A 15,373-nucleotide genomic window follows, 5' to 3' on the forward strand; every position below is an offset into this window, starting at 1 on the left:
TGAAATTTAAGCACCTTCCCGTTGTCAGATTGATCTGAAATTTGGTACACACATTTAATTTAGATGACAATACAATATAATAAAATCAATAACATTATAAATCTAAGATGGCCACCGATACAAAATGGCGGATTACATATTTTTCCTTAACCCCCTCAATATGGGTATCAAATGAAAGAGCTACACTAGTAAAACACGATGATTATGTCAAAATTTAAAATTCAAGATGGACGCCGTTCCAATATGGCGGACTAGGTACATATTTTTCCACAACCACCACAATATGGGTATCAAAAATCCGTTTAACTTAAAAGTTTTTTAAATGTATTTATGTTTACACATATTTAGTTTAACAATACAGATTTATACATATACACTCTAACATATAGCCTACATGAAATCAAAATAATCAAGCGACGTCACTGTCAAGCCTTTCCTGTTATTTTACTTTTTTTGTTAATGTCAGTCCAAAAATATGTTTTGCGGAATTTAATTAAAAACCTGATTCTGTTTATAACAAGTAATTGGAGACTTTTTACAGTTGTTACTACAGTATGGACGTCTTGTATTTATTATTTTAATTTCCTACAATTTTTATAAACATACAAATTGTTATCATAAATATATTGTGCGGCCACTGTAAGGATATTGATTTAATATCTATAAAAAAGTAAGGGGATTTAGTTTGTGTAAAATAATTGTGGATTACATATAAACAATAAAGTGTTCAAGCAGACCGAATCAATGGTTTTCCTAGGCCTTACTTTGAATAAGAAGCTTCTGAGGAACCCTCATCTTTAACACGCAGCAAAATCATCTCTACTGAATTTACAATTAAAAAAGTAAGTCAAATAACTAACGTTAATACGACTCGACTCGTACATACTTTTTAAAAAACTTTAACATATATTCACATCTTTAAACTAGTACATTTGCTGCTATTCAACATATAGTATACTCTTCATTTAGTCACTAGATTGGTCGATGATGCAGGCAGTGCAATTTTTAATTAACAAATGTAAGATAAGGGTTGATCGTAGAGGGGTGAAAATTTAGGTTTGTATGTATTTTTGTATGCTGTATCATAATAAAATAAAAACCAAAAAAATTGTCTAAAAAAAATAAAAATAAAATTTAGGGGTGGACCACCCTTATCACTTAGGGGTATGGAAAGTAGATAGTAGCCGATTCTCAGACATACTGAATACGCATGTAAAAGTTGGTAAAAATCGGTCAAGCCGTTTCGGAGGAGTTCAAGTTCGAACACCGTGACACGAGAATTTTATATATTAGATATATATATATATATGTATATATATATTAACATAGAAAGAATAAGTGTTTTCATAATTCAAATTACTACTTATTAAAATTAATTATTGTTACCATCTGTCCTTGCAAACTCTGTACTGCCTGAAGGCATTGACCTATCGCATAGCAGTATAAAATATATTATAACATATTTCAGAATAAACATTTTATACAGGTTGTGACGCACACACGAACACACGCACACATATATGTATATATATATATTTATTAATAGTAAGAAAATGTATGATTAAAATTCATATGACTATTATACATATTAAAATGAATTATTGTTAACTATGTTTGCAGACTTTGTACTGAAGACATTGGCCTATCGCATACCAATAAAAAAAATTGTAACATATTTCAGAATAATAATTTCATACAGGTTGATTGAAAATACTTATAAATGCTTTAAAACTTTTACTGAGAAATGACCTTTATATTCACGCAAAGCCATTTCCACCTATTCGCTGACCCGTGATGATGTCTCTGGAATTATAGAAAAATTTGAAAAGGAATTTTACTTTCGCAAATCAGATATCTGCACGGCCTTTAATTTTCCGGAGTACAGACCACGCACCGGCAAACGTAAGACCTCCACGTCGAAAGACGTGAACTGGATTCAGGCTGATTGCTGATGCTGGTAGCTGATGAAATCTTTGCGACAGGCTTATGTTCACCAATGGATGTGCTTCACTTAAAATAATGATGGTTGGTAGCTTAAGGTAGAAATCGATGATTAATATTAATATCTAATATACAATGAGCCTACCGTAATGTTCCACAGTTAGCAAAATTGATGAAGTTCAAATCGCCTTTGGCCTCGAACGGATTGCCAGTATCGGTTGCAGAATAGGATAGAGAAAAGCAACATTGTCTTGCTAATCATCCAAAAGGAGAGACGAAAGATCATTCTGGAGCAATGTGAGAGGATAATCGAAACAGTGACAAGAATAAGAAGGTCAATATAAGAGATAAATATTGTTGTACAAATATGTAAAAAACTGTGATTCAAATTGTGATATGGAATTATAAAATTGTAAAGGTTAATAAAATAATTAACACAAAAAAAAACTTAAACAAACGTGAATTGTGTGACGAAAGACGAGAGGCGATATATGAAAGGTAACAAGGTATAGCAATGGAAGAGAGTGAGAACGACAACAGAGAAATTAATGAGAGATCTTAAAAAAGACATGAGAGATGCAAATTACAATTTGTTTTTTGAAAAATTCATTGTATATAGTGACAATCTTACGGCGGGACAGCAATAGAGGTCCCAAAAAACAGAGGTCATAAAAAATTCGCGTTTGGTTCGGCTACCGTCGCGTATCTATGATCCGCACAAGGTCAACCCCACTACTTGTGTAATTGGCGCGTTATCTCACATACTAAACGGTTTGATTAGTACATTTTTGCCGGCGCCGTGTGTCTGTGTCCGAATGCTATTCGTTTTGTGATGATTTATTAAGAAAATTTACTTTCAAAATTTATACAACGTATGACTGCGGTGATACATAGTACGTGTTTAGTTCACGCTACAATATATACTCAGAGTGTTACTAAACTTAGTTTTCACACTGTACATGACGTAAGTTCTATTGACAATCATACTAATAATGTTAATAAAACTCATATTAGTCTAAACTTAACTCGCTATTGGGGGCCTCTCGTACTCCTAACTTTTTGGGAGCAGGGACTTTATTGCTCAATAATTTTTTTTTCAGTCTTTTCTTTATTTATCACTCTCTTTCACGCGTCACAATATCTTTCATTCTTTACTTTTGTCACTTCACAATATCTTTTGTTTTGCTCTTTTATACCTTCTTTCTTTCCTCGCCTTCCTTCCATCATCTTCTTACTCTAAGGTGGCTAGGTACATTTTATTTATTTTTATTCCTTAATTTTATCTTACATTTATTTTATCTTTATTTACACATTTATTTTACTTTCTTAATTCTTTAATACACATTTCTTTTTCTATTTCTTATTATTAGTTAACAAATTTATTTTGTGCAGAGTTTATTAAGTACCTTATTCTATACAGTTTTATTTCTTTCAACCATATCAATCGCCACCCCACGAGCGAAAGATAGGAATGATGGGCGAAGGTTGTCGTCGCCCATTATTACGGCAATGCTCTCTATGTCTATCTTTAGCTTTGTTTCAGTCTCTAGGGCACTGCGCATACGCATGTGCGGGACATTAGGCCACAAGATTGGCCACGGTCTGGTCCACGCTCGGTTCGCAGTAGCACGAGGGGTCCTCCTTGAGCTTGAACCTATGAAGGTACTCAGAGAACCCCCCGTGCCCCGTGAAGAGCTGGGCCAAGACCGCGTCCACCCCGACCTTGCGGAGCACGCGATAAGACTGCGATGCTTATTTATTTTCAACTAATTCAATCGCTTCAATCAAGAAAATGTCCACTGCTTGGCAAGTCTCCTGTATTTCAAATTAGATCGTTAGGTAACGGCGTGCGACCAGATTCTTCCGACGACCATGCCTAGATGTAATTTTCACTCTGTGTATGCACGTCCTGCTTCATTTGCCTATCCGTGGTTTAAATTTTCAGGACAGCTACTTTATTTTGCATTCGTTTTTCGATCTCCTGTCTCGTTCTTCACAATTTCTGTTACTACATCGTCTTTGCTCTCATTTTCTTTTATTATCTTCCTTTCATTATGAATTACACACATCACCTCTTTTACTTCACCACATTCTTTGGTATCACACTTAGTTTACAACTTCAAATTCCTATTTCTTACTTTTACTTTCTTTTCATTTTATCCGACCTTATATCTTGTCTTCTTTGTAATTTTCGTACGGTTTCTAAAGGTTTTGTAGCGGCATTCTTTATCTTCCATTAGGGTGTCCAATTTTTAATGGCCTCCGTTTTTGGGGACATCTCGTTCTCTCTGTCAAGGGCAGAACAGAGAAGTTACAAAATTCAGGTAAAATAAGTTCTACGGTTTTAATTTTATTTTATACTACACTTTTTTTTAACTTTCACATTATCTTTTATATCTTCCTTTCCTCACTAACAAATTCTCTTTCTTGCGTCGCCTTATACTAGTTCCTGTTTGATAAAGTTATGAATAAAATTCGAATCTTATAAATTTTGGACCGTCATTATCTATGATAATGTTTTACATGTTTTTATTTCACTGATTATATTGATACGTGAATGTTTATATCGCATTCTCTGCGTACCATAATACCGAACTGCGATATATACGCCTGCCTTTATATAATATCTTTTGGGAAGGTCTATACTTTGCACTAGTCTGAAAGCTGAAACAGTCTGAAAAAGTCGAGTGTTATTCTCAACACAACTCGTGTTATTATATCTATACAAATAAATAAAATATAAATGTCTGTTTGTAATATTAATATAACTGCTTTTTACTACATACACTATTATATTATATATAATACATCAATATTATATATATTAAAGGTAGATACATATAACAAAATTGTATGTTATATAAATTTTTTGGCTGTCTGTATGTTTATTCCGGCTAAAGGCAAAAAAAATTAGCTTCACGAGTGAACACCAACATTTAGTTCCACGCATAAACATAAGTATCGAATTCTTGGATAGAATAATTATTTTTTCGTTAATTATTAATTTTTATTTTTATTAATTCCTCCAGTGCCAGATCTGAAAGTACTTTATATAATATGGAATTTTATTATGTATACGTATAAATGCCATAAACGATTTGTTACATTTTTGAAAACAAAAAGTAGAAGCATATAGCTTGGAGCAGCATATAGCATTTATATTTCTTGTGTTAACACTGTGTCCATCAGTTTTTTTTTTAAATAATTTTGAATGTTTTCCAGATATATATATTACACATAGTTCATATAAATCATCATTCTTTTGGAATCCCAAATGGAATGATATGATGAAAGACTGGAAAGATGATGGTTTCAAATATTAGAAATTATTATATTGTTCATTATTTTTGAAAACATTTATTATTAAATAGTGTGTTTAACATTAATCGAACTTTTATAAACACAATAGTGTAACACGCTGTACATAAAAACATTGTTGGTAAATGTAGTTTTTAATTCTACCTTCTAATCAATATATTTCTTCTCTTATCAATGTAATTCTTATACATAAAAAAAACAATTATTATCTTTTTAAATACGTCCACAGATAATATAAACAGTTATTCTGGCGATAAACACAGTTATTATTAAAAATATCACTTTTAAATTTGGAATCATAAATTTTTAAATTATTGCTTTTTGTTTTCTTATTTTTCGCTAATATATATTGTGAATACAAAAAAAATGTTTGTGTGCCGAGCTATTGATGCCACCATAGCATTCAATATATAAAGTTAAATGCTAAAATAAGATAATATACAATTATGTGATTGATATACAAATGTTTGCGATTGTAGAGTTTGGTAAAGTTTCTGGCCGACTCTTCTTAGCAGATCTGCATTCCAAGCTAGTGATAGCTTACTCTAATACTGACTGATCATTTAAAAAAGTAAAAAAATAATTAGCGATTCAAAAATGCATATAAATGCCAGTAACACAAAATGATAAACAGAATCCATCATGTTTATTTAAAAAAGGAAGATGAAAGTAATGTTAGATCAAAAACAAAGGCGTGAGGTTGAAAGGCCGCAAAATCACTGTTCCACTAATCGGTATGTAATATGATTTCAGATGCTAGTCTTTCTGATACTACTGCTGCTTGCGCTGGCAGCGGCTTGGCTGCTCAGCGGCTGGATGCGCACGCGCAAGTATTGGAAACAACGCGGAATACCCCACCAACCCACATACCCGCTCATCGGTAGCTTCACTTTCCTACTCCGGTACAATCCCGTGAGTACCTTGCCTGTGTTATTGGACTAGTATATATTGTCTGTGTTGTTGGACTAGTATTTTTGTATTGTATTTGTATTAAATGAAAAAAAATATTGTCTCCGCTATTTGGAACGTTTCGTTCCACCCCCTATTTTGTTGGGATCAGGGTTTTGTTGGGGCAATAATTTTTTCAGTTGTCTTTCATTTTACATTTTTTTTTCTCTTCTTCCGCTCATTAACATTTTTCCTATTATATTTTTCATTTATCTTTATTTCTTTTATTCATTATCTTCTATCCTATCCTCAGTCACTATTATCTAGGCATATTTTATTGTTACAATGTATTACATTTACATTTTTACTTATATTATTTACATATGTAAATGTGTGTGTGTACAGTTTTTTCTTCAGACTTTTATGCATTCAGTATTTTATTTACATTTAGTTTTGTTTCCTTATTCTGTATAAATATTATTATTCACATTTACATTTTTATTGATGATTATTTACTATTAGCCGACCGTTCTAACCTAAGTTTTATTTCTTTCTATAATATTTTCTAGGACCCTCCTACAATGAAACATATTTAGCATGTCTTTCTTGAATACGATAATTGAAATTGACCCAAGAATACTGCCTTGAGCTACATAGCATCTTACAAGCAGTGCGGCGCTGAGATTTGTACTTACCTATTTTAATACATTTAGACATATAAATAGCCCTGAAACTATTCAAGAGCGACAACCCTGAAAATACTATGTTAGGAGTGCTACGGGATATCAAAATTTTTATGTTTTTTTTTTTTAATGAGAACAATTACTTTATTAAAAGGACTAATGAGATGTGTAAATAAACGTTAACAACCTTATAGCTATTCATAGCTATTTGACTATATATATAGTAAATCAGCCCCTTCTTTTATCATTGATTTTTTGTCCAAAATCAAATTGGTCTTTTTAAAACCATTTAGGGGCCTCTCGTACTTCCCTTATTGGGTACACAAAGACTAATTTCATAAAATATATACATATTTCCATCATATCATTTATATTCTCATCTTTTTTCTTTCATTTATTTTTTTCCTAATCCTTTCATTCGTCACCTCCTTCTCGTCTCCTTTAGTACATGTTTATATTTTGTTCCGTTTTGTATTATCTTAATTTCTTTGTATGCTTTATTTTTACTTTTACATTCGTTTATAATTCAATTCCGACTTTCCTATTTTCATACTTCATTTATTTTTTTAAGTATTTATCTTGACTGTCTTATACACTTTTTTTGCCATTTATTTTAATAGTCTCTCCTATGATCCTTCTGAGATCTAGAAAGCTCCGCGACGCTCCTCATTGTCCATAAGTGAAGATATGTTCCTTTCTTAGAGTCCTTGCTGCAACAAAATTGCAATCAATAGTTAGAGAAGGCAATGTGGGTCGTGCATTCATAAGGTTTACAGGTGATCCTATCAAGGTTGCAGAAAGACTGTAGTCTGTAGAGAAAGAGAGTTGAAATGATGAAGATGATGGTGATGTAGCTTATAATGATATATTTCATAGTTCTGATTGAAGGTTAAATAAACAAATTTATATCAATTCACACATTAAAAAATGTATTTATAAAATTCTCCTTATTGTCTGCTTATAAAATTCCATATCTACCCAAATATCAGAGAGGCAAAAAACAATCTCATTTTGTTAATTTGCTTATCATTTTCATATATCCTCTAAGCGGGTAACAACATCATACCTTATCTCGAAAGATGATATAAGTTCTTGTACGGAGTAGGAGGAGTAAGAGGGTGATGTTTTGTGCAGGCAGTATGGATGCGCAAAGTGTACGCTCAGGGCACAGAACCATACGTGGGCTGCTGGGTGTTCTGGCGGCCGGCGCTGATCATCAACGATCCAGAGCTAGCGCGCCGAATCCTCATCAAAGATGCGGCTGTGTTTCGAGACCGTTTCGCCTCTTCCCGACCCGCTGACCCAATTGGCCATCTCAACATGTTTACTGCTAAGGTAAGAGAAAACAAATTCCAGTCAAACATGCACAATAGCGCAGAATACATAGCCTTAAGGTTTTGGAGACCTCAATGACAGATGACCTTGCTATGACCGACGGGAATCCTAAGCCTAGACCGCTTTCTACAGACCTCATTGAAAATAAGGTAAGACCTGTGTCCACCTGTGGGCGTTCTACGGCTGAGACGATTTATATATAGAAGCTACCATATAAACAATGGTTCTCTTATGTGTTCCTTTATTGGTGACACTACATTAAAAACTTATTTTATACAACATTGCAGAAAGATCAAACCGAATCAAATGAAAATAAATTGATTGAATAAAGATAGAAGAGATAAGTGATCGCACGTAAGAAACATCTGACTTAAGACTTTAAACACCAAGAGATCTCTTACTTTGAAAATGTTTCGTCAAGTGCAATCATCTTCAAGACTTATGATGATGATAATGGTACAGATGATCACAATAGAAACAGGTTTCTCTACAAACAAAGTCTCAGAGTAAAAACTCGAATATCATTGGCGAATATAAAGCTCAACGAATCCGCTGGCTTGGTCACTTGGAGCGAATGGGATCGGATCGGAGCGTGAAGGTGAGGGGGTCGAAGTCCAGTGGGTAGACCCAGGTATCGCTGGATCGATCGCGTTGAGGCAGACTTGCGCGAATTGAATGTCAACCAATGGCAGACGATGGCGCAAGATAGAGGAAAGTGGAAGTCTCTCGCTTCGGAGGCCAAGACCCACTTTAGGTCACTGAGCCAGCGGAGTAAGTAAGTAAGTGAGTAGTAAGTAAAAACTCGACTCCATCATCTTGATTGTTCACCTGTAACGTCGTCATCATCAGGGCAAGCAATGGTCGTCGGTGCGACGCCGGTTGACGGCCGTGTTCACCAATGCAAAGATGAAAGGCCCGTTCGACCTGATGCGCACCAAGTCAAAGGAGGTGCTGCAGAGAATTGACGCTGACATGAAATCGAAGCAACGTATAGAACTCAGAGTAAGTATACGGATAAAATTATTTATTTTATATATTTATTGTACACGCTAGGATACATTTGAATAGTTGCATAATAATATAATAAACAAAAAAGTACAGTGGGCGGTCTCATCACAAAAGACGATCTCTTACAAACAACCAATGGGTAGTTAACATGCATAAACCATACATATATACTTATAATAAATAAGATATAATACATATTATAAATATAATACAATAATAAATAAAAACATGAAACTGGTTTGGATCACACTTGCCTCAGAAATAATAAAGAAACATAGGAAGAAAAAATAATGAATTAACAGGTAAATAATCATAGTTATTTAATGGAATCAGGCGTTACCTTGCGGAAGTCCATCCTAAGTAAGAAAAGGACCACAGGGCATCTTCAGGAGTTATGTTACACAAAGAGCACTCTGTGTTTTGGACTAATCGGTGTAACATAACTCCTGAAGATACCCCGTGGAGGGGTGAAACACGTGTTCAGTGATTTGGCGGTGGCGGTTGTGTGATTCGCATCGTTTGCTGCATACGCATTTATCAGCGGGCTGGCGGGCGGTGCACTTTGTTGCACGACTACCACTGCATGTGCGAAAGTGGCTAAATATTGGTCCTTTTCTTACTCAATAATTATAGGTCTAATAAATAGTACTTAACCATTAAAAAAATAGATTGAAATTAAAAAATAATTAGTGTTTTTTATTCAATAATCAATCATCCGGTATGTTTGTGTTAACATTATTGACTTGCCTATAACTATTAACAGTTCCATTACAAGAATACTTTTGTATCGATTGCAGACGATGTTCACTGACTTCACGACAGATGTGATCGCGGGTTCTGCCTTTGGTCTAGCTGGTGATGCAACGCTGACAGGGAAAGGCACGCTACGAGCTGTCACCAAAAGCTTCATGGAGTTCAACCTGTTCCGGGGACTGGCTGGGCTCAGCATATTCTTCCTCCCTGAACTCATCGACGTTTTTGGGTGATCAATCATGTTCCTCATCATCAGTCTCATCATCATCTCATCAATCTTTCTCAAAGATCGCTGTAATGACCGGTCTTGCGCTGCTCGCTTTCAGACACTTCCCGCGAACTGGACAATTTCGTCCGGTCTAGCAAGGTGCTTGTGTTCTAATTCAAGTATACCTATCCCCCGATTTACACGGTAGATACGTTCCTGAGAAAAACGTGTAAATCGAAAATTTAAAATTTTCAAGTCAAAACCGTGTAAATCGAAAAACTTGCAGAAAATGCATAATTTTGCTATTTAAAAGTTGTGATTTTTTTTTTCAATATTTTTTGGTGTACACAGAAATAAAAATAAAATGCATTGACAAGTTAAAATATTTAATATATTAAATATGTTACAGAAGAACAAAAAATAAAACCAAAGATGTTTTATTATCCTTTATCACTGTCAGAAATTACTCTCATTCTTTTTTTCGGAATCGAAGGTTCGAATTCACTTTCATCACTCGAAGTTATTTGTGCCGATTCGATGTTTGAAGCAGAAATATTTACATTATGAGTGATGGTAACAAAATCGGTTATTAAAACAAAAAAAACTTATTTCGAAAACCGTGTAAAAGCGAAAACGTGTAAAACAAGTACCGTGTAAATCGGGGGATAGGTGTATTATTAAAGTTTAAGCTGTATGTCTACTACTGGATATAGATAGATCTCCCCTATAGATTTGCAGTAGATCCGGTTTGAAAAAGGCATCCAGTACCTTCCGACGATTTCACAAGGTTTTAAACCTTGTAAGTGGACGTGCTACAATACGTTTGCCGATATTGATATGTATTTCTTTATCAGACATGTAGTCAAAGATAGAGTAATAAATTTTAGATACGTTTTATTAATAAAGTTCTTTTCATATCCGATACAGTACGAGTACAATTCGATCGAAACAGCGTATTTAGAATAAACAACTAAGGAAAATTTTTCCAGATTCACAGCGTTCCCGAAAAACACAACAGATTTGTTCAGACAGATCTTTAGCACTATTCTCCAGCAGCGAGGAGGGTATGAAACGAAGATAAAGGAGAACAGAGACCTCTTTGATGCCCTCATTAAGATGAAACAAGAGAGTGCAGGAGACAATGAAGGTACGAACTATGTTGTTCCACCCCTCAATCATTTAACTGTGATTTATCCTCTTTGTTGACACAAGCAGAAGCGAATCAAGTATAAATTGTTACAAATTATGATTCTAAGGAAGAAAGCGATTAAAAGGTACATTTTTACCTCCTTCTTTTTAGCTGATGAAGACCCACTGCAAAATATAGGCCTTTTTTCCCCCAAGATTGCTTTGCCAAAGATTGAAAACTATGTACAGTGTAGTTGAGATTTCTCATTTTCTCATACATCTTCTTTTCCGCCGATGGACGCCTACTGCAAAACAGAGGCCTTTTTTTCCCTAAAGATTGCTTTGCCAAAGATTGAAACCATGTGCAGTGTAGTTGAGATTTCTTATTTACTCATACATCTTCTTCTTTTCCGCCGATGAACGCCCACTGCAAGGCTCCTCCTCCTCCAAAGATCACCCCGATGAAAGGTTCTGCGCTTCCCGCATGCAGGCCTTTTTTTCCCCAAAGATTGCTTTGCCAAAGATTGAAACCATGTACAGTGTAGTTGAGATTTCTTATTTACTCATACATCTTTTTCTTTTCCGCCGATGGACTTCCACTGCAAAACATAGGCCTTTTCTTTCCCAAAGATTGCTTTGCCTAAGATTGAAACCATGTACAGTGTAGTTGAGATTTCTCATTTTCTCATACATCTTCTGCTTTTCCGCCGATGGACTTCCACTGCAAAACATAGGCCTTTTCTTTCCCAAAGATTGCTTTGCCAAAGATTGAAACTATGTACAATGTAGTTGAGATTTCTCATTTTCATCACTCGAGAACCTTCCTGAATTATTATCCTAATGATAATGATAGAACGATTAAATCAGGAAGGAATGCTTTCAGAAATGAGCGAGGATATGCTGGTGGCACAGGCGGCGATTTTCCTGCTGGCGGGCTTCGATACCACCGGGTCTATTCTTGCGTTCTGCGCATACGAGTTGGCGTTCAACCAGGAAGTACAGGTGAAACCAAAACTGTTTGTCTTTTGTTGACGATTGAACGGAATTGTTGAAGCAATATTTAGCACATCTTCTGTGTCAGTATACGTATATTTGTAGTTAGGTATATCTGTGTATTCCATAATAACAAGTGATGAACACATTTATTTATTTTACTATCCAAATTGAATTTTATATCGATCATCATCGACATTTTTAGTTATATAAAAACAAAATAAATAATATACATATGCAAATTTTACCCTGTTAACGTATATATATGTAAAAACATTATTAAATAGAGTAGATCAAACCGACTGTTTAGATCTATACGCGCTTGGAACCTTGTAGATTTATTTGAAAGGTAAATATGGAGTATAGTTAACGAACGAACATACATATCATTTGACTTCTTATTAATATTTGTGACCCTTGAAGACTTCTTCATGAGGAACTAACGAAATGTCTACATAAGGAAATTTTGAGGCTAATTCTATATTGAAATGTCTAATCTAATCCTGTCAATGATTTATCCCAGGACAAACTGTACAAGGAACTGATCAAGCAGAAGGAAAAAATCGGTTATGCCGACTTTGATGTCGAAAGTCTCAGCGAGCTGAAATATCTTGATTGTATCATAAATGGTAATTGATTTTTATTCAGAATTTGAAATTTCCTTTATCACGCCACAAAACATAGAGTTCGTACAAGACAAAATTCTCTGTGAACTTGATTCCTCTTTTAAACCTGGTCATTCTCTTCCAATTGCAGATTCTATTGATTTTTTATTATGGCTTTATTTACCTGTAGATTACTGGTTGTAGATTTTCTAATTAGGTGCTTAGATATCGCTAGATTAAACCTAATTAATGACATCTTCCACCGAAGAACAAGAAATCCAAACGAAATCCGTACGAATTCATGAAATCCGTATACGGTTGAAATTTCTCCCACCTGGACTAAGTGTTTTGCAAATACTTTTATAGTACTAACAGCTGAGCGAAACAACCTACAGGCGTCATTGTTTCCAGACAATTATTACATATGAGTCATCAAGTCAAGAGTGAAAAGGTTTCTAAGCAAGCATGGAGCATTGTAGATCTCGTCATCGCTTGACATCAAGCAAGACAGAGGTCAGATGCTTAGATAGTTATCTAGAGAAGGCTGTAGATTCAAGTTTAGATATTCACAAGCAATATTTTAATAAGTTTCAAACCAATTACAGAGACACTGAGGAAATATCAACCTATGGGATGGCTAGATAGGATAGCATTGGAAGACTATAAGATAGATGACCACCTAACTATTGAAGCTGGAACACCTATCTACGTCAACGTCATGGGTATACATTACGACCCCAAGTACTATCCGGAACCGGAGAAGTTCAATCCGGACAGATTCCTGGACAAGCAAGGAGATAACACGAAGGGATTAATCTTTGTACCATTCGGCGAAGGTCCCAGAAGCTGTATAGGTATCTTTTTTATTCTATATCTTTTGTTTTTGTCGCCCATTATTGCTTGGTTTTTGGTTTCAGTTGAATTTATAGCTTATTCAGAACTGAGTTCAAGAAGCATAAGGAGCTGTGAACTTATACCTATTATTAGCGACCTCTCATCCATCCCTTGTCTTGGGTAGATAGACATTATTTTTCTTAATAAGTTTTTCAGTCATTAATTCTATTTTTATCCTGATTTTTTGTCCTTATACCTTCAACACATCTTTCTTTTATTAGTCACATAATCTATCATTCCTTTCCATACTATATTTTCATTTCTTACATCACCTTCACCTCCAGAAGCCTACTTCATACATTTTTATTTTTGCTATATACATTTACTTTTGTTTTTTATACACGTCGTATCATAGTCGAGTCTTCTTTATTTATGTCGGTTTTACCGGTATACGTTAACGAACAACTAGCGCCATCTGTCGGCGACGGTCGATACTACAGAGTTCCGACATATATTTTATTATGTTTACTTCTATATTCCATAGTTTCCAAATTTATACCTCGCTCTGTTTATGGGTGAGATTTAACTGAAGTATGTCATCACTTTGTAAGACGTCCACTGATGGGTATAGGCCTCCGCTATTTATTTCCAATAAGACAAGAAACTAAAAAGCTTAGGAAATGTGCATTTAATTTAGAACCGTCTTGACTAGCTGTTTGTAAAAAATAAAATAAACCACAAATTTATCCGTTAAAAATAACTAACTTTTATGATGGTTGATTCATATGTAATGGAACATTATATCTTATCACAGCACCATAATTGTGATGATTCTCATAGTAGAATATCATTTCAATCCAACGAGACATCATCTATAACTCTGTAATATTTTTTAAACAATGATCCTTCACAATTTCATCATCGTAAACATTTTAGTCATGGGTCGTCTGTCTGCTGAACATAGACCTGCCCATCCTCCCCTCTCCATAAATTTTCAGAAAAATTGATTGAAAGCGACCAGCTTTCATCATCTCCAACAACCTTAAGATGATTTTAACAAGGTAGATCTTGTGGGTGAACGACTTACCCTTCGTCTACCTATTCTACCTCTTCTACTGAAATACTCGGGAGACATTACATTGAATTTGTTTTCCAGGTAGACGCTTCGCAATGATAAACCTCCGTAAGGTGTTATCAACAATATTCCTCAACTACGAAGTTCGCCCTCTACCGGGAACCAGGAAACCGACAGACGTGGTGATCGACTCTAGAAATCTCTTCCTATCTCCGGGAGAGCCTCTTCTAGTAGAGTTCGTTAAGAGAACGAGTTAAGATTGAATAAAATACATACTAGAATTATAGGTATCCATGCGATTTATGAAGGCAATAAAAATATCGAAGTAATAAATATATATACATATATATCGTTAATATACTTCAAATGTTGTATATGTAATAATTTTATAAATATTACGTAGTTATTTAATTTCTGATTTTTTCTTTTTTTACACTCAATAACCATTCAACAACCTGTATAGGTAACGCATTTTATAATATATTAAAGGGACCAGAAAGTAATGTCGTTTCTGTCGACATATTTTACAGAAAAACCGATTGATTTGTTACCGCTCCGGCATTGATTTTGTATACTAGATGTCAAAAGGTTGTCGATAACGAAG

The 15,373-nt window shown here is 34.5% G+C and overlaps 1 protein-coding gene across 1 annotated transcript; it reads left to right on the plus strand.

The window, feature by feature from the left end:
- The first annotated feature begins 2,685 nt into the window (after positions 1-2,685).
- LOC137923224 (cytochrome P450 6l1-like) lies at positions 2,686-15,047 on the plus strand. Its single transcript, XM_068766413.1, has 10 exons — positions 2,686-2,905; positions 6,013-6,171; positions 7,965-8,165; positions 9,015-9,167; positions 9,971-10,155; positions 11,124-11,281; positions 12,146-12,264; positions 12,779-12,884; positions 13,466-13,714; positions 14,851-15,047. The coding sequence occupies exons 1-10, from the start codon at positions 2,816-2,818 to the stop codon at positions 15,024-15,026; spliced, it is 1,596 nt and encodes a 531-aa protein (XP_068622514.1). The 5' UTR covers positions 2,686-2,815; the 3' UTR covers positions 15,027-15,047.
- The last annotated feature ends 326 nt before the right edge of the window (positions 15,048-15,373 follow it).

Source organism: Battus philenor, unplaced genomic scaffold (genome assembly GCF_028537555.1).
Source record: "Battus philenor isolate CCGP_79_NKW_IND1 unplaced genomic scaffold, ilBatPhil1.0.hap1 SCAF_21, whole genome shotgun sequence".
NCBI lineage: Eukaryota > Metazoa > Arthropoda > Insecta > Lepidoptera > Papilionidae > Battus > Battus philenor.